The 27,724-nt window shown below is 37.6% G+C and overlaps 3 protein-coding genes and 1 long non-coding RNA gene across 5 annotated transcripts; 2 read left to right on the top strand and 2 right to left on the bottom strand.

Moving 5' to 3' along the window:
• Positions 1-232: 232 nt before the first annotated feature.
• LOC113665816 (uncharacterized) lies at positions 233-7,474 on the bottom strand. Its single transcript, XM_089193511.1, has 6 exons — positions 6,864-7,474; positions 6,067-6,278; positions 4,834-5,272; positions 3,326-3,640; positions 2,064-2,304; positions 233-1,427 (listed from the first exon to the last, which is right to left on the bottom strand). The coding sequence occupies exons 2-6, from the start codon at positions 6,250-6,252 to the stop codon at positions 1,232-1,234; spliced, it is 1,377 nt and encodes a 458-aa protein (XP_089049637.1). The 5' UTR covers positions 6,253-6,278; positions 6,864-7,474; the 3' UTR covers positions 233-1,231.
• On the top strand, positions 2,047-5,700 carry LOC149034598 (uncharacterized). Its single transcript, XR_016182847.1, has 2 exons — positions 2,047-2,373; positions 3,195-5,700. It is a non-coding gene; the product is annotated as an uncharacterized LOC149034598 (long non-coding RNA).
• Positions 7,475-8,231: 757 nt separating the features above from the next.
• On the top strand, positions 8,232-22,518 carry LOC113665800 (putative N-acetylated-alpha-linked acidic dipeptidase). Its single transcript, XM_027181524.2, has 17 exons — positions 8,232-8,677; positions 10,313-10,598; positions 11,252-11,374; positions 12,538-12,721; positions 13,330-13,420; positions 13,898-13,993; positions 14,732-14,817; positions 15,170-15,289; positions 16,146-16,228; positions 16,479-16,542; positions 16,958-17,025; positions 17,311-17,393; positions 17,781-17,871; positions 18,212-18,470; positions 19,324-19,405; positions 20,179-20,271; positions 20,893-22,518. The coding sequence occupies exons 1-17, from the start codon at positions 8,361-8,363 to the stop codon at positions 21,080-21,082; spliced, it is 2,316 nt and encodes a 771-aa protein (XP_027037325.2). The 5' UTR covers positions 8,232-8,360; the 3' UTR covers positions 21,083-22,518.
• Positions 22,519-24,081: 1,563 nt separating this feature from the next.
• LOC113665785 (uncharacterized) lies at positions 24,082-27,679 on the bottom strand. Of its 2 annotated transcripts, none has more exons than XM_027181509.2 (2): positions 26,379-27,679; positions 24,082-25,308 (listed from the first exon to the last, which is right to left on the bottom strand). In XM_027181509.2, exons 1-2 carry the CDS (start codon positions 27,383-27,385, stop codon positions 24,681-24,683), a joined length of 1,635 nt encoding a protein of 544 aa, XP_027037310.2. In that variant the 5' UTR covers positions 27,386-27,679; the 3' UTR covers positions 24,082-24,680. The 2 variants fall into 2 exon arrangements, with proteins under 2 accessions (XP_027037310.2, XP_089049636.1); XM_089193510.1 differs by having other exon boundaries at positions 26,595-27,650.
• Between the last annotated feature and the right edge of the window lie 45 nt (positions 27,680-27,724).

Genomic DNA, 27,724 nt, shown 5'->3' with positions numbered 1-27,724 from the left:
GTAGAGACTTCACCTTTACCTTGGTTTTTAATCAGAACCAGTAAGGTGTTAGGAAAATATAATAAATCCAAACCACCTTCATTTAAGCCCCTCAAAGGAAAAAAAAATCATTTCCAGTCTGAAAAGACAACTATTTGACAAACCCCCATGTTTCTATTTCCAATCTACCTATTCCAGAGAACAGGGCACATCTCACAGAAATTCATTCATAAATAACACCACATTTAATAGATTTTGTAGATTTTTAAACAAGGCATTTTATTACGAGAGTTCATTACTCAAAATGCACTTCATTTTGTTAAAAAAAAGCATAACTTTAAGAATTGTTTTAAATTGACTCATCTAAACCAGGATGAGAGTTTCAAAATCAAAGAGATTCAGAGGTTTCAATAACTTTGTCCATAAGAGGCAGCTGATGTTGCAATAGGTGGCTCTGCCTGGAAAGGGGCTGTATAGACTAGTAAGGAGAACCCCACATGAGAGACTATTCTCAGAAAACTGAAAGAAGTAAGATCTCTTAAAAGTGGTGGAAGAATGCCAGTTTCTGGCTTTTCATGAAACTCCTGCAGATTGTAATGAATTTCAAACAAGCACTCCTAAAAGTAGTTTTCTTGAATCCTTGAATTCTCCACAGGATGATAATAATTTCAGCCTACGGTGTATGAAAGTTTTTTTTGGCTTTCACTGTACCCATTACTGTGGGAGAAAACAGTAAACAGGTTATAATTTCACTGTTCCTAAAAATAAATTTTCTTCTGACTTGCATCCTTCACTGAGCTTCAAATATACCTTCCCATTTTAAGTGCAAGACGGGCTTTTTTCAGTTACAAAACACGTCATGAAAAAAATATCTAGAGTAACGTCCTCTCTATGTTTCTGATCTGTAACTAAACAAATTTAACAAGGAAACTACAACATCAAAATAAAATTCAGGATCTAAAAGTTAGGACTATAAACTTTTAACAGTAAATGTACTTAGAATAAAGTCTCAAAAAATTGTAAGGAAAATAGGAATTACTTTGAAAAGAATGTTTTACAATTAGATGGAATGAGAAATTCTGAGTCAAATTGGATGCTTAGGCTACAACTTGAAATATTTCAATTACTGCTCTTTACTCATTCAATGAAGCTATGTTACAATCTTGTTTACAAACAATATTTATCAAAGTTGTAGGCTGCCAAAACCTCCTGCAAAGTAAAACTTTGATGCAATCTCACTTAAATAAGAACATTACTCAGTAGTCTTAGTGGGTGAACGTTGAATCCTGCTAGATTTAGAAAACATTATCATGAACATTTCTTCTTCTGAGCCTGGTTGTGTTTTTTTGATAATCTCCTCAACTCTTTTTGCAAATTCTGTGTCTTCTCTAACAACACTCTGTGACGTCTTTGTTGTTTTCTTTGGTTGCCATGGTCTCGTGAGGTTTCTGAAAAAATTATTATAAACCTGTGAGTACTTAACATCAGTTTGCATATTCTCCATACTGTTCTAATACATTTCCTATGGCACTGACAAGGAGAATTTGTCTCATAATCATGATCTTCTTAAGGTGGTGATCATTTCTTTTATTCTCATGACTTGAGTTTTTGATTCAGCGGTGACGCTGTGAGGAGAAAATAGATGCTAGTCACCCTTAGGAGTTGAAAGAATGAAGAAGTTCCATTCAATGAGATTAAGTTATTTAACAATTATAATAACTTGATGTTAGATCATTTGAAGAGGATACCAAATTGGAGATAAAAACTCTAAGCTGATGACTTAAAAAAAATTATCATAACTTATTTAAGAAATCCTCGCAGCTAAGAACACTACTGAAATAGTAGTTTAAAATAGGACCTGAAAAAAATTCAGGCCAGTACAGGATTTTTTACAGGCCTGAATTTTTTTCAGGTCCTATTTTCAACTACTTGTTCAGGGGTGTTCTTAGCTGCAAGGATCTCTTAAATTTGTTTCTTCACCACAGTGCAAATATATGAATTTCACATATCTAAAATCATTATTCTCATAATTTGTTGCTGGAAAATAGATGGAAGATGCTGGGGAGAAGTAACATTATCATCACCTGGGTAACACCAGCTGTTCTCCCCTGGCTTTGCGAACTTGAGGGCTTGCTGGAGTGCTACCAGATCTGACAATGGTATCTTTCCTCGGTTTCTTCTCCATTTGGTTGGAGTCAGTCGATGAGTTCATTACAGAACTGTTTGCATCTTCACTCCTCTTGCGCTTCACTGAGCCTGATCTTGAAAAGCTTGTCAGCAGACTGTGACTGGATGATAAGGGTGTGCTGCATACAGCAGTGGGCTCTAAAGCGAGAAAAACAGAGCATTCAGGATGAGCAAAGAAACTTACCCTGAAAAATCTACATTGTACAGGTAAGCATGTCACTTTTGGACTGCTATTTCATATTTAAGTATGGTTCATGAAGTGTCACATAACCATCTTGATACTAAGGGAAAAAAAAAACATTATTTTCTAATCAATCAACAATACTGTGAAATAAGAAAATAATTATTATAATTTAATTTAACTGATTTATACAAATAAAGCTTTGTCTGTCTATTCCCAAAGTTAAAAAGAGTAACATCTGTACTCCAGCTGAGTCAGACCCATTCAGTTAGCGCTTATTCTGGTTTCTGTAGTATGAAGCAACAAGGAGTATTATTACTCTTCCCTGGATGGGATGCCAATCCACCAGAAGGTTACCCCCCTGCATTTCACTAGGCTTTCCTTACGATTTGCTGCAATGCATTGAAACTCCTGGGGGGAGTCAGGCAAGAACAAGCCAATAAAGAACAAGGATCCATAGTTAACTTTTTCACTCCCTGAAATGTCCTCAGAGGAATTTCTCCTTAAAATATCACTTTTTTTCCAAACAGAAAGTTGATAAGAAGGGGAGAAATATCAGATATCTAGAGTATAACTGGTTGGAGAAAAGCTACAGGGAAACCAGGAAAAAGTGTCTCAGGGTTACATGCCATGGACAAGTATCCAATGATTGACTAAGAGGAGCAGAATACTTCTCTAGGCAGAGTTCTCATTAAAAGACAGAGCTGGTTTACCAGCACCTGGATATCCAAGAGTCAGTACCTGCCTCCTTCATCTACGACATTAAAGAATTCATATTTAATTTTGATTTTTTTTGCGCCAGGCTTCTCCCAATTACGGATGCCTGAAATTTTTAAACTGTAACAAGCCCCCTGCCAAAGTTACTGCACTTTACAGAATCCAGGAATAAACAGGAACATTTATCAGCCACTCTGAGTTGGCCATTACAACTTAAAGTAACTGAATGCTTGGGAGAACAAGAAATGGTAACAACCTTACCAGCATCATCAGGTTCTTGTGGCACAGCAGAAGAATGCACAACTCTTGAGCTACCTTTGCATCTTAATGCTACTTCATTGTCCCTGACACAGCTTCCACAGATATAGTTGTCATCACAGTCTTTGGGCGTCATCAATCCACATGGCTCCAAAACAAAAGGGACTCTTTTACCAAAACTGTTGGAAATCATAGCCTTCCCTCCAGAAAGAAAAATCTTCTTCCACATGGCCTTGTTTTCCTGTTTAAAAAGGCCTTCAACAACGCACCATTTGGTACAAGTATCCAATTTAGCTTTCTTTGTATCACTGTTTTGACCTGTAAAGGTTATAAATCAATGTAATAACTTAGCTATCTGTTACTTAATGAAATTTGCAGACTAAATTCAGTTTTCTGAGAATGCTTCATATTCCTGTTTTCCATGCTGATGTCAATATTATTGTTCAAGCACATTGAAGCTTGACAGAGGGAATCTCTCTAAAGTATGTGCCACATTAACAATGTTTAAAAATGTTACAATGTAATTGATTCACTTGGCAGCTGTAAGCCTATATGAAGCACTTAAGAAGCTGCAGTTGCCCTGAGCTAAGCCATCAGCAACCCTTGCAATATGCATCTTTTGTGTTTTAAACTTTCCACATACTTCATGTTTCAGCGAAAACGCATTGACAGATGGGCTAATTTTTTGATGATGGATATAACTTTTTTTGTTTATCAAGTGTTTGCAGGCCATTGATAAGCTAAGTTGTCTATGCTGTAAGCACTAGTTACTACTTCCTCTTAAATCTTTTAGTGATACAGGTAAGACAATCATGTTTTCAACCCTCTACTGCTTAACATCAGTATAAAGGAGTAAGTTTCTAAAGAAACTGTGGTGCTGCATCAGTGGGAGAGTATAGCATGTAATTTAGTGTTAACATCTGAGTTGAAAACGTAAATTAGCCACTGTAAAGGGTAAAAAGCTGATGTTTCAAGCATTAACCCAATGGCTCTGACGAAGGGCTAACGCTCAAAACGTCAGCTTTTTAACCCTTTACGATGGCTAATTAATGTTTTCAACTCAGTTGTTAACACTAAATTGCCTGCTTAACATCAGTATACATATTCTTTGTACCATTCCCCACACATTTCCTAAGATGCTGAAAAGAAGAATTTTTTTGGAGAGCTCCTTCACTTTGTGATAATCTCTTATATTCTTGTGATCTTAATTCTGTGATCCAGGGGTGATATTGTAAGGAGACATTAGATTTGAGTCACTCCTTGGTGCTAAGGTTTAGTTTGGAAAAATGAGACTATAGATAGCATGTGCAAAATTTTGTCTGAATGCCGTCAGTCACATACATGTAGGTTCAAACATGTTAAGTTCTCTTGTTACAAATGTAATTATTTATCCAAATTAGCTAGATTTTCAGGGTTTCTAATTATTGGACTTATAGAAAATATGTTGCAAAATTAGGTTTTAGTGTCACTTAAAATAATTTTAGCTGTTACACATTTATCATTTTACTGACCTGTGGAAGGTGGGTCCATGCAGTTCAGGTCTTTCAAAATTCTGCTTGAAGACAAATCAGGTTTAGACTTTGCTTGCTCTGCATTTGCTTGATCATTTGCTTCTACTGTGCTGTCTGGGTTGACACACCCATTCATGTCACCTGCTTGAAGGTCTAAATGACTACTTGGAGAGTCACAGCTACTACTATCATTACTGCTAACATGGACATGTTCATCTGTGGGAATTTGACTATCAGCTATTTCAAAAGTAATATTGCTTAGTTTTTTGGGTTCATTCACTTCTTGTACGTGACTGTCAGCTTTTTCAAAGGTAACATTGCCTGGCTTTTCAGGTTCCTCTGTTTCTTGGTGAGAACTTGATGACAATGTTTGTTCCTCTGTATTGTTGTTGTTGTTGTTGCTGACATGTTCTTTAAGTCTCTCAACAAGTTCAGTATTCTAATGAGACAAGAGAGAGACAGAAATAGAGACAAAGCTCTCCTGTCAGTTGCTGACACCTTGTTCATGATCTAGTCTTCACTTCTTTCACCACTAAGATCTCACAAGTAATTCTCCTTACTTCTGATGTTAGCTACGAGGAATTTGGTATTAGATCAACTAATAATTCCCTAATTAATATTTTTCTTTATTCTTGTCTACTTGATATTGATATCATTGGGTGAAATTCTGTCTTAGTCAATCATGGGATTTAAAGGGTTAAATGTAGTGTGTGCTCTGTCAATAAGCATAACAAAACTGTCAAAGTTTAGCCATCTATTGGCTTGGACCTGTGCGCATTTTGCATTATCATGAATTGAATTGAAGAAATGTAAATTTCAGCATAGTACCACTTTAAGAGTTTTTATAAATCATTCACTTAACAGGAATGAAAATAATTTCTTAACAAGGACGAAGTCGGATTTTTCCATATATGGGTGCATTTCGCATTATGATGATGAATTATTAACTGAAAGACTTAGATTGAATTAAGAAGATGCAAATTTCAGCATATTAACACTTTAAGAGTAAAATCATTCAATTTGAAGGGGTGAAAATAATTTCATAACAAGGACAAAGTCAGGGATTTTTTCATATTTTTCTATTTGGAAATATTTTTTTTATCTATAGTAGGAAATCACCCTTTTATCCCACTAAGTTTTAATTTTACTTATACCTATAAAGAGAAAACTGTCTGTAATATAACTGTTACTTTAGGTCCACAGAGGAAAAGATTCATAAGGATAATTTCTTGCCTTTCCTGAAGCTTTAAGTCCAAACCGTTTGCATAACGTCTGAAGTTGAGGTCGTTTCATCTCTTCAAACTTTCCAAGATCCAATATGTGTTCTGATTCATTCAGGGCAGTAGCCGATTCTTCATTCTTGTGTTTAGCGTTGTTTCTTCTTCTTCTGCCTGTCCTTTTAGACATTATGCGTCCCATTTACCGGAGCCACCACTCTCATATACCTGTTAAGAGAGATTCAGTAGCAGAAAGTGAAATGTCTGTAAAATCCCAACTAAGATGATTCTACTCACAAGTTTCTGTAAGGGCTCAGGGGCACGTTTCTGAAAAGCAGTGGTAATTGCCAATGAAAGAGCCTTTTTCTTGATCAGTGGTTACATTCAGGATCGAGAGTTAAAGAAAGTCAAGCACCGAATAAATATCAGGGAAAGACACAGCTAGTATTAATTGGTTTAATTTTGGAGCTTTTAATTGCACTGCTATATCGTTTCATGCCTGCAAAGTTTTTTTTCAGGAAATCTCAGAACTCTAGGATACCCAGTTCTCAATAGCTTTCAAAGAGGCAAGTCATCCAGAGACCGAAGTTCATCGTACATAGAAAAAAAGAGTGAAATAGTTTATCGACTGAACAAGAACGGCAATCAACATGGCGTCCATGGCGACAATTTTTATCATCGTGTCGACGCAATCATGAAATGTTCGACCTTTCATTGTTTGAAATTGAGCAAAGAGGAGGAAAAAAAAGCAAAATTGCGTTCATCTTAGCGATAAATAAAAGACAAGTGTATAACAATACGAAAGATTCTCACCGTATTTATGAATCTCTTTCCGGGTAATTTCAAAAAAATCAAATATCGCGCGGATAAATTGGTTTCCAATCTTCTCGTGTACTCGGATAGTCACCAATCCTCCCGGTTCAAATGAGACGATCGTAATGTACACATTGCTGAGCAAGTTATTTGAGCTAAAAAATAAAAAGTAAAATAAAAGTAAATAAATATTAATAATGATAATAATTTGTTCTTATAAAGAAACGCTCCCGCGATACGTGTTTCATCTTGTTGTTTAGGGAATTAAAATATTCTCTGAAATTTTGGGTTAGAAACTGTATCCATCGTTTTGTCATGCACGTGGATCTCTCCTATCTGAAGATAAAAAAAAGAAAAAAAAACTTCAAAGGACAGAACTAAAAAAAATGTTGCGCCAAACATAGTGGTGTCCTATTAGATAACTTATGTATTAATTATTAAGAATAAAACCCATATCTTGTGGGACACAGATTTTGTTGTAAATTAAAGCAGATGAAAGATAACTCATTTCTAAATAGCAAAATTTCTTCATGTATCTTCTCCATAAGCCAGGAAGAATCCCGAAAGAAAATTTTCAATCAACAAAGTTAATATTGTCACTATTTTGTTCCATAATCGTTATAGAAAACCCAACCTTAAGTCCGTTTTTCAAGAGAAAAATTTTGCTTCTTAACAGCCGTCCGAAATGTCGGTCGTTTGTGATTAAAAATTAACAAGAAACGAAAGAATGAAATAAATAAAACATGGAAATCATGTACAAAAAGTTCTTTCTCTAATACAACTCTTCCGGCAACAAAGTGAATAGAACAAAATTAAACGCAATAAAAATGTAAAACAGTAATTTAAGGTAAGGCAATAATAAAAAACCTTTTGTGATTCGCTTGTAAGATTTGAAGTCATTTTAAACCGCCATAGTGCAAGAATCTCCCTCTATTACATGAAGACTAAGATTGAGAAATACTGTCTTTAAAAGGTTCAGATAGTTATTTCAAACATCTCGACTTTTTTCATTTACTATGTGAGTTTTTGCATATTACAACTTAATATTGGTAATGAATTTTTCGTTCTCGTGTTACACTTAATCGGGATTAACAGTTAGAGAAATGATTGGTTTAAAATGAAGAGTCAATTAGGCAATGTATCAACGCCATATGTTCCAGAAGACATGAAGGCCCCCGAAGGGTGAAAAAATAGAATTTTGCCGCTAAAACTCTCTAAGCCTAGTCTCGTGCATCAGAAAAGATGGGTGTTTAATGGAATAGTCACTTATATATAAAGAATCATGATAAATCTAAATACCATATAATTTCGTGCAATGTTGGATAAATTTGCGATTGCATGCATGATTGGGCGCGCGAGAACGCACCATATGTGAGAAGGCGTGGTCGCAAATTTCAATAACATTTGGTTTTCGTCAGACTTTGCAACCTACAGTCTTGATGAAAATTCCCAGGATCAATTGAAATTCTTTGAATTTGGCCACAAAGGGGTAATCTGATGGATAAGTCTGACACTTCTAACCTGATCGATGCCAAAATGGAGCTGCACCCTGAGGAGGAGAGCCTTGCGCAGCCCATGATAATTCTCAAAAATAAAGGGGAAAATCGGTGTAATGTTATACGAATAACAGCCGTTGTAGTAATAATTGGTGCTGTAGCTGCGGCATTTATTGGTGGGTATATGGTACGAAAAACTGTATTTAAATGTAAAAAAGAAGGCAGTGGCGATGTTCCGTCGTCCCCGGCACCTTCGCAAGTTCGACTGCAGGATATCCTGGCAGAAATGTCTGCAGATCAGATCGAAGGAAATTTAAGGTTTGTTCAAACTATTTACATTATTGCATCTTTTGAGAGCAATCAATTGACGATTAACTGAAGCTTAAAGATCGACGTTTTCTCATAAGAGCAGGTGAGAAAAACCAATTTATTTTTAATCGTTTCTTCTCCAAGCAAATTTGTTACAGTGTATCAGTTATTTTCTGTGCGTGATGCACAGAAACGGAGTTGGAAGCGGTTTTGTGACGCGCTCTACTTCGATGAAAATGCGTGTTTAAAAAGTTTTGCTTATCGCACAGCTGGTAACACAGTATGTAGTCGATCTGGAAGGGTTGTCAGCAGATAGACTCATATCGAGGATGCACGAAGCATGTAGATTATTTTTTTGGCACCTTCTTGACATGTACGTTTCGTGCGTGACTAGGCGAAGGTGCAGCCAGGTTTCAGCTTTTTCTGCACGGTTTATTCACAGATTTTGTTTATATCTTCCTATCAGTTTTTGATGGAGCCTAGAAATACACTTTAAACAATACATCAATATGGACTTGGGCCCAAATGAGTTTTTTTCTTTCCATTTTTGCGAGTCAAATCCCCCTTGCTCCCTCCCTATAAGTAAACGACTTCCAGTCAGTAAAAAATTCTTACTAACCCTTTAACTCCCAAGATCTGATTGTTAATTCTCCCCTCTAGCTGCTACACATTTCCTCATAAATTAATTATGAGAATTTGGTGTCAGATCAAGATAACAACTTCTACCTGATAAGTTTTGAGTATTCTCCTTACCTGTTTGCTGGATAATGTATGGATATTATAGGAAGAAGTTACCTGTTAATCACTTCTGGGAGTTAAAGGGTTAAAAATGATTATTACATTTTTTGAGTATGTTGAAAATACATTTTTTAGCCATCATTCATGTTGTCATATCTTAGCCATGCTCAGATGTTTTACTTGGATTATGCTCTGTAAAGCATGAAAATATTGCATGTTTTAATTCTTGCAGTTGTTTTGGTCAGAAATGTTCCCTGTCAGCTTTAACTCTTTACTCCCAAACATCAATATGCATATTCTCCATACTACTCCCTAGACATTTCCAAAGGTTTTGTCAAGGAGAATTTGTTCAACAATCAAGAGCCTCTCTAGTTGGTGATCATCTCCTTTATTCTCATGGCCATAATGTTTGATTCAGGGGTGATATTGTATGGAGAAATTAGATGTTAGTCACTCTTAAAGATCAAAGTTTTAGAATAAACTTCTGCAAAAAAATCTGGTAGAATAAAATGACAAAAAAGTGAACCATCTTCACTCTTACAGTGTGCTTTGTATGTTAATCAAATCCAACTCTCTTGAAATATCCATTGTGATTCAGGAATTAAACATTGTGTAGCTCACAAGGGTACAAATGAACATGCTGTGAGACTTTAAAAACTGAGTCAAATAAAAACAGATATTATTAAGTGACTTTAAGAAGAAACATTTTTGTTAGGATTTTTTTAATCAGCACTGAATAAAATAGTTTTATATAGCTCATCAAAGTTAGTATCTGAATAAAAATGCTGAGTTTTGTTCATATTGGCGGACTTAAGCCTTCTTTTATTGCAAATGAATTCGATCAGGGTTTAAAAAGTTATTTCTCATTTGCTGATTTAAAGCATGATCAATGTTTTTTTCCCTCAGGAATTTGACCCTTCATCCTCATCATGCAAGCTCTAAAAGAAATACTGAACTAGCGGAGTGGATCAGGGAAAGATGGGAAAGTTATGGCTTTGAGGTCAAGTTACTTCAATATAATGTTCTTCTCTCCTTCCCTGTGGAAGGAAAAATTAATGGAGCCAAACTTTATGATGGAAGTGGAACAGTTAGGTTTCAAACTGCTGAGAAGGAGAAGGTTATGGAGGAATCTGAAAATTCATCTAATGCATTGCCTCCTTTCAGTGGCTATTCACCTACTGGCAAAGAAAAGGTAACAAACAATGCTAGTTAAATGAAGTATAATATGGCTGATTTATGAAAATTTTCTTGCCATTATTTTCTTAAACTTTGCTTAGAATTAGGCGTGGAACATTTTTTTTTAACAGCACTGCTTCTGGAGGGTAAAGCAGACATTTATGTTCATGAAAAAAATGTCAGTGGGGTAGACAATTAGAATAAGACTCTAATTACCCATGTAGCTTCATGTACACGATAAGATCTATAGTATATCAGTGTATATATGGCCCTTGTTTGATTTCTTTGAATGCAAGAAAATCTGCCAGAAATATTAACTGGGAAAAGCACAGGGAGCCCTTTAATGTTGTTTATTCACTCCTTTTATTTACCCTTTTTTTCATCTTGATACAAGTTCCTGCCAGAATTTTTGTAAACTCAGGATAGCACTCCATAAAACAGTTCAATTCCAGAAAATTTCTATTTTTCTTTTCACTTCACTTTTTGCAGGAATTGTTTTTTCAAAATTCTATTGCCTAGTTTTCCTCCATTCCTTTTTTCTCATCCAAACAATCTAGAACTTGTGCTTTTATCAAAAGTAATTGCAATCCACACTGTAGTTTAAACAAGGTTAGGTTGATGTACGTCACTATAACCTTTGCATGCAGTTTGATCTGTATTGCCTTTCAGGGTGACTTGGTTTATGTCAATTATGGAAGACGTGAAGATTTTAAACTACTGCAAAGTATGAATGTCAACTGTTCTGGGAAGATTGTCATCGCAAGATATGGGCGTGTCTTTAGAGGTGACAAGGTAACAGATCAATACAGGGTGTAAGGCTTGATAAGAAGCAGGCTGTTTGACTTGTACAACTAATCTTTATAGTAAATAAAGGGGGTAAGTTTCTATAGAAACTGTGATGCTATGTCAGTGGGAGAATATAACAGGGTAATTTAGTCCTTTAAACTGAGTTGATAAATGTAATTTGGCCACCATAAAGAGTTTTAAAGCTGACATTTGGAGCGTCAGCCTTTTGTCAGACAAAAAACATAGGGCTATTGCTTGAAATGTCAGCTTTAAAACTCTATATTTGGACGAATTTATGTCATCAACTCAGTTGATAAAACCAAATTACCCTGCAGTGAGTAGTGTGGTGAGGCCCACCCAGGTGGGTCCAGTGGTTTTAGTTCAGTGAGGGGGAGGGGGAAGGGGTTATTGCTTGATATGGAATTGCTTTTAATTCTCATGACCAGTGAAATTACAAAATTAAAACCACATGAATTTTATGCTCTTTGCAATATGTGAACCTTAAAGTTGTTCATCTGATTTTTCACGATACAATATTTCAATTTTTGATGTACGTGGAACATGCACAATTTCCCCCCTCCCACTTTGGCCCTTCTTTAGTCTTGACTTTCTGATTGCTGGTTTTTTTTATCCATGGTCAGTGTATAAATAAATGAATAGGAAATGAACTCAAAGATGAATGAATTGGATTTGGCAGTAGACCTCCACAGAGTGATTCTTCTCACTCACTCATACACCTTATTAGATTAGAATTGTATCTTATTGTGGGAAACCACAAAACGCAGAGAAAAAATATCAAGGTATAAACCAGTAGTAAGCTTAACCCACTCGTGACATTGAGTGTAAGGTTCAAAGCCAAGTCACAGTGGTGAGAGGCACCCTTACCCAAGGGCTATGGCAGAAGAGATTACAGAATTCTCTGGTTACACTGCAAAATTATCTTGGTAAATTTCAAGGCAGAGGCTATTTTATAGTTAGATTAGAAGAATTATGTGCAATGACTTTACACCATTCTCCTGCGATTACATTATGTAATGCAATCTCTACCTACCATTACACCATTCCTGCTCTCTCAAAGATAATACCATGATAATGAGTATGGAAAATTATATGGAAAATATTGGGTTCAGGTTGCTTAATTTGAATTGAGTTCTATTCCATATTCTCAGGTAACTAATGCACAGAAGTGTGGAGCAAAAGCTATCCTGATATACAATGACCCTCATGATTTTGCACCTGTCTCAGATGAGGATCTTTTTCCGCATGGCTGGTGGCTACCAAGATCAGGGGTGCAGCGTGGTTCAATCCTCATGGGCACTGGTGATCCTCTCACTCCAAGATATCCTTCTAAAGGTGACAGCTTAGTATTCATTTATGTAACATGGTTGACTGTAATACAAAGTACATGTAGGTGCCATTAGCAGTCAAAGGCTTTACCGCATGTAAGGGCTCCAGGAGCAACAAGTATTTGGAATAACCAATGCATTTTCCAGAATAGGTGGTGCAAGGTGCTGGTTGCTGCCTTATTTTGAAAACCCTGATATTAGTAATCTTTTTATGTTAAAAAAAAGGACTGTTTCCCTCCTGATCATGTCCAGTGCTTAACAAGTTACCCTTGAAACTGCCAACTTGTCCAAACATTCTGTTCTTTTTGTTGTCACCTCTTTTAACCCTTAAATTCCCATGAGTGATTGAGACAGAATTTCTCCTTACAATATCAATTCACTATCAACCAAGTAAGTGATGAGAATAAAGAAAAATATCAATTTGGGGATAATTAGTTGATCTAATACTAAATTCTTTGAACTAACATTTAAGAATTGTATGGCTGGCAGTCAGGAGAATTACAAATTTGATCTGGGAATTAAAGTGTTTCCTGAGATTATTTTAACCTTCTCTGGATTTATGATTAAAATATTACTCCACAAATGTGAAAAACAGTTTTTGACTTTTTTTAACAGATGGTATTTATCGGAAAAGTTCAGATGAAATCAAAATGCCATATATTCCTGCTCATCCAATTTCAGCTGAGGATGCAGAACACTTTCTGAGGTCTGTTGAGATTTTTGTCAAACGTGACTTGTTATCCAGTTTCTCCAATAACTACCTATGTGCAGGTAGATTATAAGGGCTGTTAGCAAGTTTGGAAGTAGAAGGCTGACAAGAAGTAGTATGTAACCAGGTATTTTTGAAGATGCCATGTTGTTTTGGCAAATTGCACCTTAAGCATGGAACTATCCTTTCAGTTAGTATGGCCCATGTTCCACAAAGTTTTCACCAACCTTTGAGAAAAATCTACAGGTGGAGTTGAGCATCCACTTCCACTCAAAACTGTGAAATTGCTACTGTAACAGTAACTTTATAAATTTCAAAGATGGTATTTAAATAACTGTGCAAATTTTCATCATCAATTCTGGTGTATGAAGTTTAAGTAGTGGACTAGTGAGGGCCACTGTAGGTGGCAGTTATGGTTTGACACACCTTGTTAATGGTATTTTCTTTTGATTTTACCTGCTCTGACTCTTATAGCCTGCTTGGTGGAGATAAGGCCCCTGATGACTGGCAAGGTGGATTGCAAATCACTTATCGACTGGGACCAGGATTTACTGGTAATTACAGTGACTGGTAAGTCAGCTGTAGGTCCTATTTAAACTAATCCTTCACACCCTAGCATCAGTATGCATGTTCTTCGCATTGTTCTCTGACCACTCATTTCTTAATGTAACGACAAGGCAAGTCTGTTTTTAAAACAATCAGGAGTTTCTTTGGTCAGTGATCATTTCCTATATTCTCATGCCCTTAATGTTTGATATAGCAGTGAGACTGTTAGGAGAAATCAGATGCAAATCACTTAAAGAGTTAGAGGGTGAAAGAGTCTGTATTAGGCATTTAGGTAGTAAAAAGTGATGCAAATTAACCAGCAGAAGGACACAAAGGTTCTTCCACACCAGTCTTTTCTAATGAAATGGTTGGAACAAGGTGTATTGGTTTTAGTATGGCACTGGTAACAGAATGGTGATGCAAAAATCATTTTGGTTTGGCAGTTTAATTTCAAATGGTGCAAAATTTGAGGTGTGGCTCAACTGTAGCATGAAGAACCATTACAGAATAAAATAGATGAAACCTCTTGTGCACCAAAATATTACTTGCTTTTTCAAATAATTTGAAAGTATACCTTTGATATACGTCCTCTTATGTTTGTTTTTTGTTTGAGCTAGTGGTATTATCACAGGAACTCTAATGTTGCACTGGATAAACTTGGCACAGCGCACCAGTGACACTATATTTGAACTGGATATTATGAGACAAACCGAAGCTTCTCTGTTACATACATGATAAATTTATGTTTGTGTGATCACACAGGAAAGTGGAAGTGGAAACCAACAACAACCACACGCAGAGGAACATCACCAACGTCATTGCCATCTTAAAAGGATCGCTTGAACCAGGTATTTGAGAGAGGTTGATGAAAAACTACTCATAACTAATATTGGGTTCACTTAACCTGCCCTACAGGCGCAAGGAAACAGCGCACAGAAGCAAGACAATAGAAAATCGAACGTGCCTGACTCAAAATACGTTTTCCGCGCCAAAGCTAAACGCATGCGCAAACGTCACTCAGCTCTGTCGAGCAGGCGGAGATTTTTTTTCGTACTCAGCAGCTGCTCAGCGTTGTACAACAGCTGGTCAGAACTGGACTGCTGTAGGAAACTAGCGTCGTCGTTCATCCTAAATGAGATCTTAAATTTTTTTGCTATAAAAGTTGTTTTCGTTCAAACTGAACTTAATCTCAATTCTTAGACAGGTTGGTATTGTTAGGTAACCATAGAGATGCTTGGGTGTTTGGCGGAATTGATCCTTCCAGTGGAACTGCCTGCTTGATGGAGATTGCCAGAGCTCTGGGGAATAAGTACAAACAAGGTGAATCAACTTGATAGCGTTCTTAAGTGCAGAAAGGTTATACCACGCTCGTGACAAGACAAAATATGTTCCATGTTACCGTGCATCTGTTGGACAGATGATGTCAAAATGTGTTTAGAACCAAAATTGACGCATGAGGCGAAGCCGAGTGTGGCACTGATGTTTTAAACACAAGTTGCCATTTTCTGTGATCTATTACTGGACAGACGCACGGCAAAATGGAATCTATTTGTTTTACGTTAAAGAGACGCAAAAACTGTGTATGGTGACGTCGTCCATGTGTCTGTCTTCCAATAGACCATAAGAAAGAACCAATCTGCAGGCGCATAGGGCTGTGTACTGTGATTTCACATGATCCACTTGTCAGTGTGTCATGCAATATTCTATGCAAACCTGGAACGCGGTCTTTCGTTGAAATCGTGTCAAGCCATAACTGAAAGCCAACGAGGCACAGAACTTACACGCAGATAGCGTGTTAAAAGTCCCCTCTGTTGTTTAAGCGTGCAATCGTTGTATTTGCGTGCGTGCGTGTATCTTGTTCCCGGATATTCTGTGAAGGGTCGCCTTTTATCAACAACCTGAATGACCGAAGCCGCAAAAAGCCGAACTAAATGAAATATAGCTTGCCTTTAACTCCCAAAAGTGATTGACATGTAACCTCTTCCTACTTTATCCGTCCATTATCCAGTAACAGGTAAGGAGAACACTCAAACTTATCATGCAGAAGTTATCTTGATCTCTTTTCAAATTCTCGTAACTACTTAACAAGGAAATGTGTATCAGGTAGAGGAGAGAATTAACAATCAGAAGATCTTTGAAGTTAAAATACTAAATTGGTGTCTGACTCGTCTTTCAGGGTGGAGACCACGGCGATCTATTGTTCTCTGTAGTTGGGGAGGCGAGGAGTATGGTCTCCTGGGATCAACAGAGTGGGTTGAGGTTTGTACAACAGATGTCTTGCTATTGAATAATTAGTCTGATTTGAGCTGTTTCATATAATTCAAAAACCTTAAAAGTCATCAATTTAACAGTGTTTTTTTTGTACTTGGGCCAGTTGCAACCTGGTGACTTGAGTTTTCAAGCGCTTAAGGCAGTTTGTTTGTTTTTTAGTTCTCTTTGGCTCGGAGTGTCTCAGAGTAAATACACTTTTAGTTATCATTAGTAACGTGCTACAATTTTTGTCTTTTAGGACAACGTTCACTTACTTTATCAAAGAGCAGTGGCTTACCTGAATGTTGACTCTCCCATTAGAGGTAAGACCCACGTGAATGTACATGTGTACGTAGTTTAGTGGACTGATACCTGGGCTTAAATACTTGAAACGAAAATTCAGACAAATGGAGACAATCGCATGGCGAACGCGAGGTGAGCGCGAGTCGAACGCGTAGTGAAAGTGAGGAGAACCCACGGTGCACGCGAGGCAAACGCGAAGAGAGAGGAAGGGACCTTTTTTTCCAGCACTTCCCTTGACACGCGTGTCTCGTCTTTTGCGCTCTCCTTACACTCGCCTCGCGCGTGCCTCTACACGACCGTAAAACGCTTAAAAAAATAACAACTTTCCTCTAGGGTACTATCTAAAAACTGCAATCTCGACAAGGAATAACTTGCCGCAGTCGTAAGGTCGTTTTTTTCGGTGACATGATTATTTTGTCATTTGTTTTTCTCTAGGAAACTACAGCCTTTATGTTAGAGCCAGCCCTCTCTTGCACCAGGTTTTGTTTAACGCTTCAAAACAGGTAATTTTTTGACATGTGTGTTTGTCAAAAACAAGGCCGGGCCAATGAGAACTCTCTGAGGCTATGTATCGGACAGATCTTGAGAGTGCTTAAGCACATACAGGTTGTAACGGCGGTTTAAAACATCGATCGTTTATGGCCTTTTTAGGGGGGAATTTCTTTCACCAATGGAGCTTAGAACCCTAAACTTACTGGAGAGGGACGTGGTATAGCTGAGGAATTTCGATGAAGAGACTGCCACAGTACAAGAGTAAAATTTAAGATAATTCCTCTCTTCTCTTTCAGGTGAAAAATCCTATTGATATTAGACAATCGGTTTATGATAACTGGCTGGATAAATTTCCAGCTGCAGATGGACTGAATCCAAAGTAAGTTACAGTTTACATAAATTACATTTCGCTCCCTTATGTACTTTGTATTTACTTTTTGTGTTATGGTATCCAGGTACCAGGAAATTTTCAGGGAAACATGACGAATTGCTGGGGGTGGGGAACTTTCTATGGATCAGCAGCCCACCCCGGAGGAGTAGCGATACACCAAAATCGCCCCATACTACAGGAACCGTGTTACTCCACCAGTTGTAGTCACGTAGTATTTTTCCGCCGTAAACGGCGTTCTTGTCCCAGTCCCCCCACGTTTAGTCGACGTCTTCTTCGTTCTTTTCGTCGTGATTGGTTAAGCTTCCTATTGTGAACTAACATAACGTTTCTGTTTGTTCCAGTCTGATCATCTCTCCTTTATCTTTTTGTTCCAAGGGTTCCTCCTCTTGGCTCTGGCAGTGACTATTCTCCATTTTGTCAAAGAGCTGGAGTCCCTTCAGCGGATATCCGATACGTTTTTGACATGGTATGCACTACTTAGTTTAAACTAGACGCATATCGGCGCATACTCGCAAGCTTATTGCACTTGAAAATGTCATTTCCGTGTGGAATTTTCCATTGGAAAGACGTGTAAGGCATTTAAAAAAATATGTGGAATATTCTGCCCCTTCCGCTCAGTGTTTATACATGCATTTCACTTTATTGAAGCCTACCTGTTGAAAAAAGAAAATTGGATTTACACATGCGCCTTACAGCCACGACTTTGATTTGCGACTCAGAATAAACAGTTCCCGTTTAGGAACTCAGGCCACCAAGAATGTTGCCTTTCTTCTTTATCAATTTCTTTCCTCAATTTTTTTTTCTAGTACCAGTTTCATAACATCTCTGCGTACCCGACATATCACAGTATCCATGATACATTCTACTACGTCAAGAAGTTCGTGGATCCGCAGTTTACAACCCACTTAGCTATCGCACGAATATGGGTCAGTACTGCATTCCTATTGGCTGAGACTCCTGTCCTGCCAATCAACTGCTCGGACTACGCCGTTGCCCTTAACAAAGGTTTTCACGACATAAATACAAAATATGGAAAATCTCTCAAACAAAAAGGAATTTCTCTAAGTAAGTACGTACATTGTGATTTCTGTCGTGGCTTTTATTTGGAGCGTGAATTAAGAAATGGTTAGCCTGTAGCATGCGATCATCGAGTTATGGATGCATGCGGGAGGTTGCTAAGCACCTAAGATGCTAGAGTAACACTTGGCTATCACCTCGTGCGACTCTTACGCTTCTTTCGTGCTTAGCAACCTCCCGCGTGCATCCATAACTCGATGGTTGCTCGCTGCACGCTAACCATCTCTTTTGTAATATTGAGACTTTCAAACATCTTTCGTTTCGTGTAGAAAAAAAAGCGAAACAAATATATTGATGGGGCGTATCAGCCGATCAGAGCATAATAGTACTTCAGAGCATAATCGTACTTCATGCATAACAGTGCTTCGTGGAGGAAATTATCTTTTGCGATCGAAACTTGACATTAATAAAGCGTTAATCTCCTGTTTAATTGATTGTCGAGAAAACAAAACCATACTTATCGTATTGGCAAACCAGAACAAAGGTGACAAATCAAAAAGAGCCACTAGGAGCCTAACATGAAAACAAGGAAAGCGCGTTAAGCGCGGGAAACACGACTGACCAAGGCAAATTGGTTTTAGCTCTATATACGTTGGGAAATCAGTGTATTTATTCCCCTCAATTCCTATATCATGGCTGAGCACTTCTCTGTAAATTACTCAAATTTACAGTTCCCCGCTTTAGTTCAAGTGTAGGTCGTCTGTGAAAGACTTCACACTGGTCTATTTTCGCATGGCGCAATTTTTAGGAAAAAGGCCAGAAATTTTGTTGAACTCTCTAGGGTTCTCAGAACTTCCATTGCGGAAATTTTCCTCGAGTTGAACTCTGTTATTCGTTTCAGAATACTTGGAGAAGGCTGTCAAGAAGTTTGAAGATGGAGCTGAAAATATGCAGTCACTTATCGCCAATGTAGACCTCAATGAGTAAGTAAAAACTCCTTTTCTCTCCGTTAAAGGAGTATTTTCGTAGGCTATGGTTCGACCGAATAGTGCAGAATTAATTATCCTTGCCATGGCATGCATAGGAGAGTTTCGCACCACCACTTAAGTGTAAAGTGATGTATCGTATGTTTATATTATTTATTTCCTATGCAGTGATTTAAAAAATATATTTTTTCTGTGCTAAAAGAAAAATGTTTAGAAGAGTTGTTACTCTTTCTGGAGAATATGCAAGTCCATCGCAGTAAGTTTCCCCTCCCCCTGTCCCTAAGTAATGTCTGGCTTTTCAGAGCTAATTTATGATCCAAAGGGAGGCAATCCTCTCTCCGAGCTCAAAAACTTATTATCTCTACTATTTCTATCTACAATCCTCTCTCATATTTTCAGCAAATGTGTCATTTGATAGGTTGAAAATAAAAAGCAAACGCAAAAACAAAACAAAATCAAAAATTTAACCAGAAAACAAGCTCAAACTTCAAGCTTTTCGCCTGAACCCGCGTTCCAAGGCTCTGACGAAATTAATAACAACGCTGCGAGATGCACAAGATGTTTGTAAAGAGAAACCCTGTTGGAGCAAAAGTTGTTGGGTTAAGGACATCCAAGTCACAGGCCAACCAGCCTTAGGTCAAGAATTCACAAGCCCATCAGATCTTTCCATGGAACATTCTAGTTTAAGGCTAATCAGCCCAATAGTTCGTAAAAGTAAATGTAACTATCCGGTGCTGATCAGTACGCCTTGTTTATCTTTTCTTCTCAAGCCCATGGAAGCTTTCCTTTATCAATGACCGTTTGACAGGACTGGAAAAGAACTTCCTTAACTCTGAAGGACTGCCGGGAAGGCCTCTTTACTGGTGAGTGGTAATAAATCAGACATTGCGATTGGACGAGTCCGTCAGGCAAGAAGTGACAAACTACTTGACACTCTAAGACCCTGAATGCGTGAGACCATCTTCGTTACGAGATCTTGTGACAAATCTTATCGCTATCGATGTTAATCCTTCGCTTTTGTTGGGCCATCTCAATCTTCTATTGACTTTCCTCAAGTTCTGAAAGGTTGCGCTGCAAAGTACGCCCAATTACTGGTAGAAAGGAATTTTATTTTGCTATAGTCAATTATGGTGGATTAGCAATCGCGAGCTTAGGAAATATTTCTTTTGTCTGTTAGGAATTCAAAGTTTTGCAAAATAACATGACTGCTACTTCCTTGATATGGCCTACTCAATGTTTTCAATATTAGAACAAGTGAACTCTTCATACTGTTCTTTAGCTACTGTGATAGTCTTTTCGCTGGCGCGCGTGAAGCACGTCATTACCACGCGTTAAAGAAGGCGGGCACATGTGCGTAATTGAAGGCATTATTTCTCGCGTAAGGGCCTCCGCTTGCACGCGCTTGTCTGTAGTACTTGTGTCCTTTTAATTTATTTCCTTGCGGCCCAAGTGTTTGAATAACGTCTTTATTCTTTTGTTCGTAGGCATTCAATTTTCGCCCCTAGTCTCTACAACTCTTACGCAAGTGCCACGTTCCCAGGCCTCCACGACGCCCTAGTTGAAGCGGTCAACAATGGCCCACATAATGGGAATTGGGTGGTTGTGAAAGAGGAGTTATCAGACACCATAGTAGCCATTGAATGGGCAGCTCAGTTTTTGAAATCAGAAGTTTAGCTAGCTGTTCCTTAACACCCCTGAAGTCTATACTGGAATTGAAAATAATTTTTCGTACAAATTAATGGAACAATATTTAACTAATATTTAACTCATACTTTTTGATTTAATATTATCATTAATAATATTATTTTTATTATTATTTCGTTCATAGAAGCCTAACTTGTGTATAATTGGGTTAAATTTTTGTGAATCCAGCGACACTCCAAAAAAATGGATAAATATTGAATTATTTCGGGGACCGTTTGAAAAGATACCATCTTGAAAGTATTCTAATTTTACTTAATACATACGTATAATTATATTTGAGTCTAATATTAGTTTTGAATTTTTTTAAGGATAAAACACAATTACATCAGAGTTCAGCGTTGATTTTTCAAAAATGTTATTTTATACGTCTCGCAAACTAATATTCTAAACGCTGTTTTTCACATTTTGCGTTCATTTATCATTAAAAACTTACATTTCAAAGTTAAGTCATTTCAGAACATCTTTCAGTCTTCTCTCCCTTTTTACGTAATTTTATTTAAGTCTTTTTCGTAATTAGTTTCTAGTTTTAATGATTTGTGTTTCAAAACGTTTTTGTTTTTTGTTAACGAATTGCGCCTTTTTTTGATTAATTCCTTGGGTTGCAATTGTTGGGTTGCTTTGTACTAGTTAACTTGTAGACGTGCCTGAGTAAATTTGCACCAACCCCCTCCCCTAACTCAACATTAATCGTAACTTGTCATTAGTTGATTGTTGTTGTGTTGAGGGCGGAGGGTTAGATGCTCAGTTGCTCTGATACTTACATTGATTTGGAAGCTGAAATGCGTAAGCACTCGAAATCGACGTATGTATATATAAATATATATATGTAATTTAGTGTTAACTGAGGTGAAAACAGAGCAATTGTAGACGCACAAAACATCAACCTTTAGACTCTTTACAGTGGTCAATTTACGTTTTCAACTCAGTTGTAACACTAAATTTCCTGTTCTACTCTCCTAACGACGCAGCACCACAGTTTCTTTAGAAAATTACCCCCTTTATGTATACATATACATGCACGGAACACTGCTTCTTATTCAGGGCATGGCTAAGGTTGCTGGGACACAATTTTCCTTAGATTCTTGTCTATTAGTCTTAGTATGATAACTTGTGTTAACGTATCGCACAAAGAAAATTTATGCCTGGTACGATTGTTGAACGGTGATCCATGCTGGATTGTGGTCATATACATGCGTTCAAGAGGATAACTATCGACAGCTGTTATCTTAACCTTTAACAACCTATCATTAGTATGCATATTGTTACGGTATAAACTTACCGACAGGAAAACACTACAATTCCACAAATTCAACTACTTTATTAAACAGCGAGTAATGTTCTTAACAAGGAACGACTCTTCAAAGTAATACAATACCTATCGTTAATAAACTTAATTAAGCGCAAAACGGTTTATATCTTAGCTCACCACTAACAAAATCTCACTGCTGTCTCCTAAGTCCTTTGAAACAAGCAATCCTCTGCATTAACTCTTTCAAAACAGTCGTCGCTACAATGATAACATCTACTTTCTACTACATAAGCGAGTCTTTATTCATATATTCACAAAGTGTTCTGGATCATTCCAAAAGCTTACTTAAGAACTATTTTAGTATTACATAATAAGTACGTGACTTGATAAAATGTTCTGGAAAGTTCTTCGTTATGCAAGTCAGCATGACTCAACAGTCTGGAAATTTCTGTAAGCAACAACAATTACCCATAACAATATTCTCCTTACTGTTCTTTATACATTTCCTAAGGTGCTGACATGGAGAATTTGTTTACCAATCAAAAGCTTCTTTTGTTGGTGATCACTTCCTCTATTCTTACGACCTCAGTGTGTGAGTCAGGGGTGATATTGTAAAGAGAAATTTGATGTTGGTCATTCTTAGGGTCATTCTACAACCGCAGTACAAATATGAATTATTTCATATAAACTTCACATCATTTCACTGCACGGGAAGATATGAACTCAATAAATTGACCTCGCTCCCAATGTGTGGCTTCATAGCTCAGTTGGTAGAGCATCGCACCGGTATCGCGGAGGTCACGGGTTCGAATCCCGTTGAAGCCCTGATTTTTTTTTTCAGGCTTCTTCTTTCCAATTGCTTAAATTGGAAAATTTACTGCGATGATCACATTTCCACTTTCATCTACAACCGCAGTACAAATATGAATTATTTCATATAAAAACTCCACATCATTTCACTGCACGGGAAGATATGAACTCAATAAATTGACCTCGCTCCCAATGTGTGGCTTCATAGCTCAGTTGGTAGAGCATCGCACCGGTATCGCGGAGGTCACGGGTTCGAATCCCGTTGAAGCCCTGATTTTTTTCAGGCTTCTTCTTTCCAATTGCTTAAATTGGAAAATTTACTGCGATGATCACATTTCACTTTCATCTACAACCGCAGTACAAATATGAATTATTTCGTATAAACTTCACATCATTTCACTGCACGGGAAGATATGAACTCAATAAATTGACCTCGCTCCCAATGTGTGGCTTCATAGCTCAGTTGGTAGAGCATCGCACCGGTATCGCGGAGGTCACGGGTTCGAATCCCGTTGAAGCCCTGATTTTTTTCAGGCTTCTTCTTTCCAACTGCTTAAATTGGAAAATTTACTGCGATGATCACATTTCACTTCCATCTACAACCGCAGTACAAATATGAATTATTTCATATAAACTTCACATCATTTCACTGCACGGGAAGATATGAACTCAATAAATTGACCTCGCTCCCAATGTGTGGCTTCATAGCTCAGTTGGTAGAGCATCGCACCGGTATCGCGGAGGTCACGGGTTCGAATCCCGTTGAAGCCCTGATTTTTTTCAGGCTTCTTCTTTCCAACTGCTTAAATTGGAAAATTTACTGCGATGATCACATTTCCACTTCCATCTACAACCGCAGTACAAATATGAATTATTTAATATAAACTTCACATCAATAGAATCAGTCTAGAAAGTTTTTCGATTGAGTTTAGTACAATCAAAACCAAAGTAATTACAACATCCAATCAGAAGATACCTTAAAGAGTCTATGAGAGCTGCCCAAAGCGCGGGAAAACGCGGGCGGCCAAGTCCTGGTTGTTCTTAGCTTTGCTTCTGATTGGTTGAGGGAGTGGCGTCAGTTTTTAGGAGGAATCACTGAGCGAAGGAAAGCCACACCAATGCAGTCACGGATTATGAAAAAACTGGCCATAATGTTTTAAGAATTCAGTAAATCTGATGGAACGACCATTTCTGAGTTTGATTTATGGTAGTGAGGTTATATTTGCGATGGCGGGGATAATTGTGTTTAGAGGAAAAATTTTGAAATCAGTTTTATCAATGTAGCTATGTATGTTGTGTTTTTTTTTTTTTTAATTATTTTTTTCTTTTTTTTAGTTCGTCAACCCATTCTCTTCCACAGGTGGTTCACGAATGTACGTCCATTTTTTCAGCAGGGAGAGGTCTGGGCACGAGGCAGTCTCTAGTTCGTTGAAGTTCGTTCGCACGTCGGTTTATGTTCGGGCGGTTATCTGTTTATCGTGCACTCTTCATTTAAAATCTAGTCGCTCGTTATCCGGATATGTTGGCTCCCTCACTCGTTATCTCCTCCGCTTGTTCACTGAAGAGGCTTCTCAGCATATCAAGCTGTTGTATCTCGTTATGTAGAGACTGCAGCTCACATTTTCGTCTTGCTCTTTGTTCCAATTTCTTTGCTTTCTCAGAATCACCTTTCCTGAAGGCAAGCAATGCCTGACAATAGTTGTAGTAAATTTTGCTTCTCTCGGACAATCTCTCGATTTGTTGAGATGAAATACGGCTCAAAACAGTCTCGGCGACATCAACGTCAGATTTTGACACTTCTTTGGCAATACCATGCTGATAATAACCTAAATGAACCAGAGCTTTGCGCATTGTCACTTGTACCATGGTAACACTCTTATCAACTGAGACTTTCCCGCAAAAATCGAGTGAACTGTTCAAATGAAAAAGAACGAGTTTGCGATCTTCTGTGCTGTTCTTGCTTCTAGATAAGATGATATTTGCTTTCACGTTGTGTATCTCTACAAAATCCTCAAAGCATTCCCCATCTCTTAACATCTTATGTGCTTCGTCAGCCTCTCTCATTGCTTCGTCGTCGTTTCCCATGTCATGTAAAACGAATGCCACACATATTCTTATCCTTGCATGTGCTAAAAACCTAAAAATTAAAACAAAATTAATCATTCAAGGAAATAACTACGTTCTAGTACGCTGTACGAAATTACAATACGAGTACATTTAATAGCCTATGTTGTGCGATCATCATGCGTTCATTATTCCCCTTGTTAGTTTTTATAACCGATATAATGGTAAATGAAGAGATCAAGTTATAATTAGTTTGATACTTAAAGAATGATTTCGGAATAAACTTGAACGACACGTCTTTACATTCATACTGAGACCACGTAATTCAATAATTATAATACTGGATTTTGGTCAACAGCCGCAATTTCTTAACAGAACAACGGGAGTAGTGTCAAGAAGCCTAAAGAAGATTCTTGTTTTCCTTTTCAAACACTTATTATTTATCTTAAACTTCTGAAAACCTTACGACCTCGGACCTTATTTATAGTAGCCGATTACATCATACTTATTTCTGAAACACTATTTTTAGCAGCAAGAACATTCTAGAGACTAATTATGACATATCCTTAAAATAACTCAATAGAATGTTCCGGAATATGGAGAAGATTCTAGCTCAGCTTATGCGATAGCGTTATGGTTAATCAATGTTCTATTGATTTCTGGAGACTTCGTTACAGTAGCGAAATTGCTTTACAATGGCCTTTTTGTCTTGCATTTTCCTGCAACTTGATAGGTTGCTCTAAAAAATTTCTTGAAATCTGATTGGTTGTTTTGTTTTAGTGTTCCATTCTCACTGGAAACTTATCGGGTTGAAGTTTTTATCTCGATCTGACACCAAATTCTCGTAACTTATTTACAAAGAAGTGTTTAGCAGCGAAAGGGGAGAATTAACGATCAGATCTTGGGAGATAAAGGGCTAAGTATTACCTTGGGCTGCTCTGGTGTCACTCTAGCCGTTCAGTTAGTGAAAAGGAGAGAAATTATCAAACGGCGCGTCGGTACTGAGCAGTGGTTTCGCTGTATAACCCTTCCCAGGCCCCCCTCGTTCATGTCACTCCGCCATTTAATTTCGTTCCTCGTTTTGCTGACTGATATATGAGCATAGATGTGAATTTCTTAAATTTCATGCTTAAACGCACATACCCGTATTCTCTATTGAAACCGCAAGAGGACTTCAGGCCATCTAGCATCTTCAGCGAGTCTTCCTTTCTTGAGCGCTGGTTGAGCGCGCAAGCTGCTTGGATTTTAGCAAATATTTCTATATCCCTATCGCCGCTAAATCCTTGCAAAAACTTCTCGAGATCTTCCCAGCAAAAATTGAAAGATAATGAATTAGATTTATCTATCAGTCTGGTGTACCTTCCCCTGGTGAAAATTTTTAGTTTCCATCTTGAAGGCACTTGATCAATAGAAGTCGTAGCCAATTGTTTGGCGTCGTTCCTTCTGTGGTGTTCTGAACTTAAATTCCTGGTCTCATCCCGTGGAGTTTTCCTCTTGTGCCCAGGTTTCTCTTCAATTTTTTCTTCTAATGTTTTCACAACCCTTTCAAGCGACCGCGAGTGATCACGTTCGTTTTTCAACCATTTTTTGTAGTTTAGAAGTTCGTTCGTGTTGAATTCCCTTTCAGTCAGCATTTGCTGAAGATTTTCAACAATCGGATTAGATTTTGAAAGCAAGCCTTGAACAGCTGTTATTAAAGTCATCACGCTTGTCTTGAATGTGGCGTGAGATATCGATGCTCTTGCAGCGTGCGCCGACATTGCATTTCTAACCCTTCGAATTTGATGTATAGCGTTTAAAATTCTCTTCCCGTAGACTGTGCCTCGAGTGGGACCAAGAGCGTGCGAGTAATTCAGAGCAAAAACTAGTGTAGTTATGTCCCAAGTTTCGATGTTCCCGTTGGACAAATGATTCTTGACATCTCGGTAATCATTACAATACACCGGATCAAAAAGTCGAGAGTGATGCGGTGGCATCTCTTCCGCTAACAGTTGTGATCCGCTCGAAGTGTCATTTTGCCATGGAGAGGAAGCATAAATCTTATTCCATTCTTGTATGAACACTTTTCTCAGTGCTGCCGTCGAATAATCATGAACGCATTTTGTGAGCCGAAAAAAGTTTAGATCTTCGCTGCCATAAATCACAGACATCTCATTGAAATTGCCTCTGTCAGCGGATTTCTTCAAAGGAAATGAATTTTAAATCGAAAACGAAAGTGCAAGGTTGAGTGAGTTTTCCGTTATTGAAAAGGTCTTCCAAAAAGTTATTACGCACGTATACGTAATAGAAAATTTTACTTTGGGATGAGCAGACTTCAAATAACATGGTCAAGACCCAAGAATAAAAACAAAATTAAAAGAAAAACACTATCCTTTTCAACATTTTAGCGTTTTACCTTGCCCGTTCTATAAAAGTACATGCTCATGTGATTGCAATTTTTGTGTGGATTGGTGAACAGATTGTTCTAAAACTTTCCGAAACCTCACGAT

This window comes from Pocillopora damicornis, chromosome 14, assembly GCF_964200805.1.
Source record: "Pocillopora damicornis chromosome 14, jaPocDami1.2, whole genome shotgun sequence".
Taxonomy (NCBI): Eukaryota; Metazoa; Cnidaria; class Anthozoa; order Scleractinia; family Pocilloporidae; genus Pocillopora; species Pocillopora damicornis.
Note: the sequence above shows the minus strand (reverse complement) of the source record. Positions and strands in the feature narration are given on the sequence as shown.

Coding starts and splice junctions, on each gene's coding strand:
- LOC113665816 (XM_089193511.1), bottom strand. CDS start 6,252: ATGGGACGCATAATGTCTAAAAGGACAGGCAGAAGAAGAAGAAACAAC. Junction 5,273..6,066: donor GACTTAAAGCTTCAGGAAAG/GCAAGAAATTAT, acceptor TTGTCTCATTAG/AATACTGAACTTGTTGAGAG. Junction 1,428..2,063: donor GAACAGCTGGTGTTACCCAG/GTGATGATAATG, acceptor TAATTTTTTCAG/AAACCTCACGAGACCATGGC.
- LOC113665800 (XM_027181524.2), top strand. CDS start 8,361: ATGGATAAGTCTGACACTTCTAACCTGATCGATGCCAAAATGGAGCTG. Junction 13,421..13,897: donor GATGCAGAACACTTTCTGAG/GTCTGTTGAGAT, acceptor TGACTCTTATAG/CCTGCTTGGTGGAGATAAGG. Junction 17,872..18,211: donor TCCGATACGTTTTTGACATG/GTATGCACTACT, acceptor TTTTTTTTCTAG/TACCAGTTTCATAACATCTC.
- LOC113665785 (XM_027181509.2), bottom strand. CDS start 27,385: ATGTCTGTGATTTATGGCAGCGAAGATCTAAACTTTTTTCGGCTCACA. Junction 25,309..26,378: donor GGTTTCAATAGAGAATACGG/GTATGTGCGTTT, acceptor TTTAATTTTTAG/GTTTTTAGCACATGCAAGGA.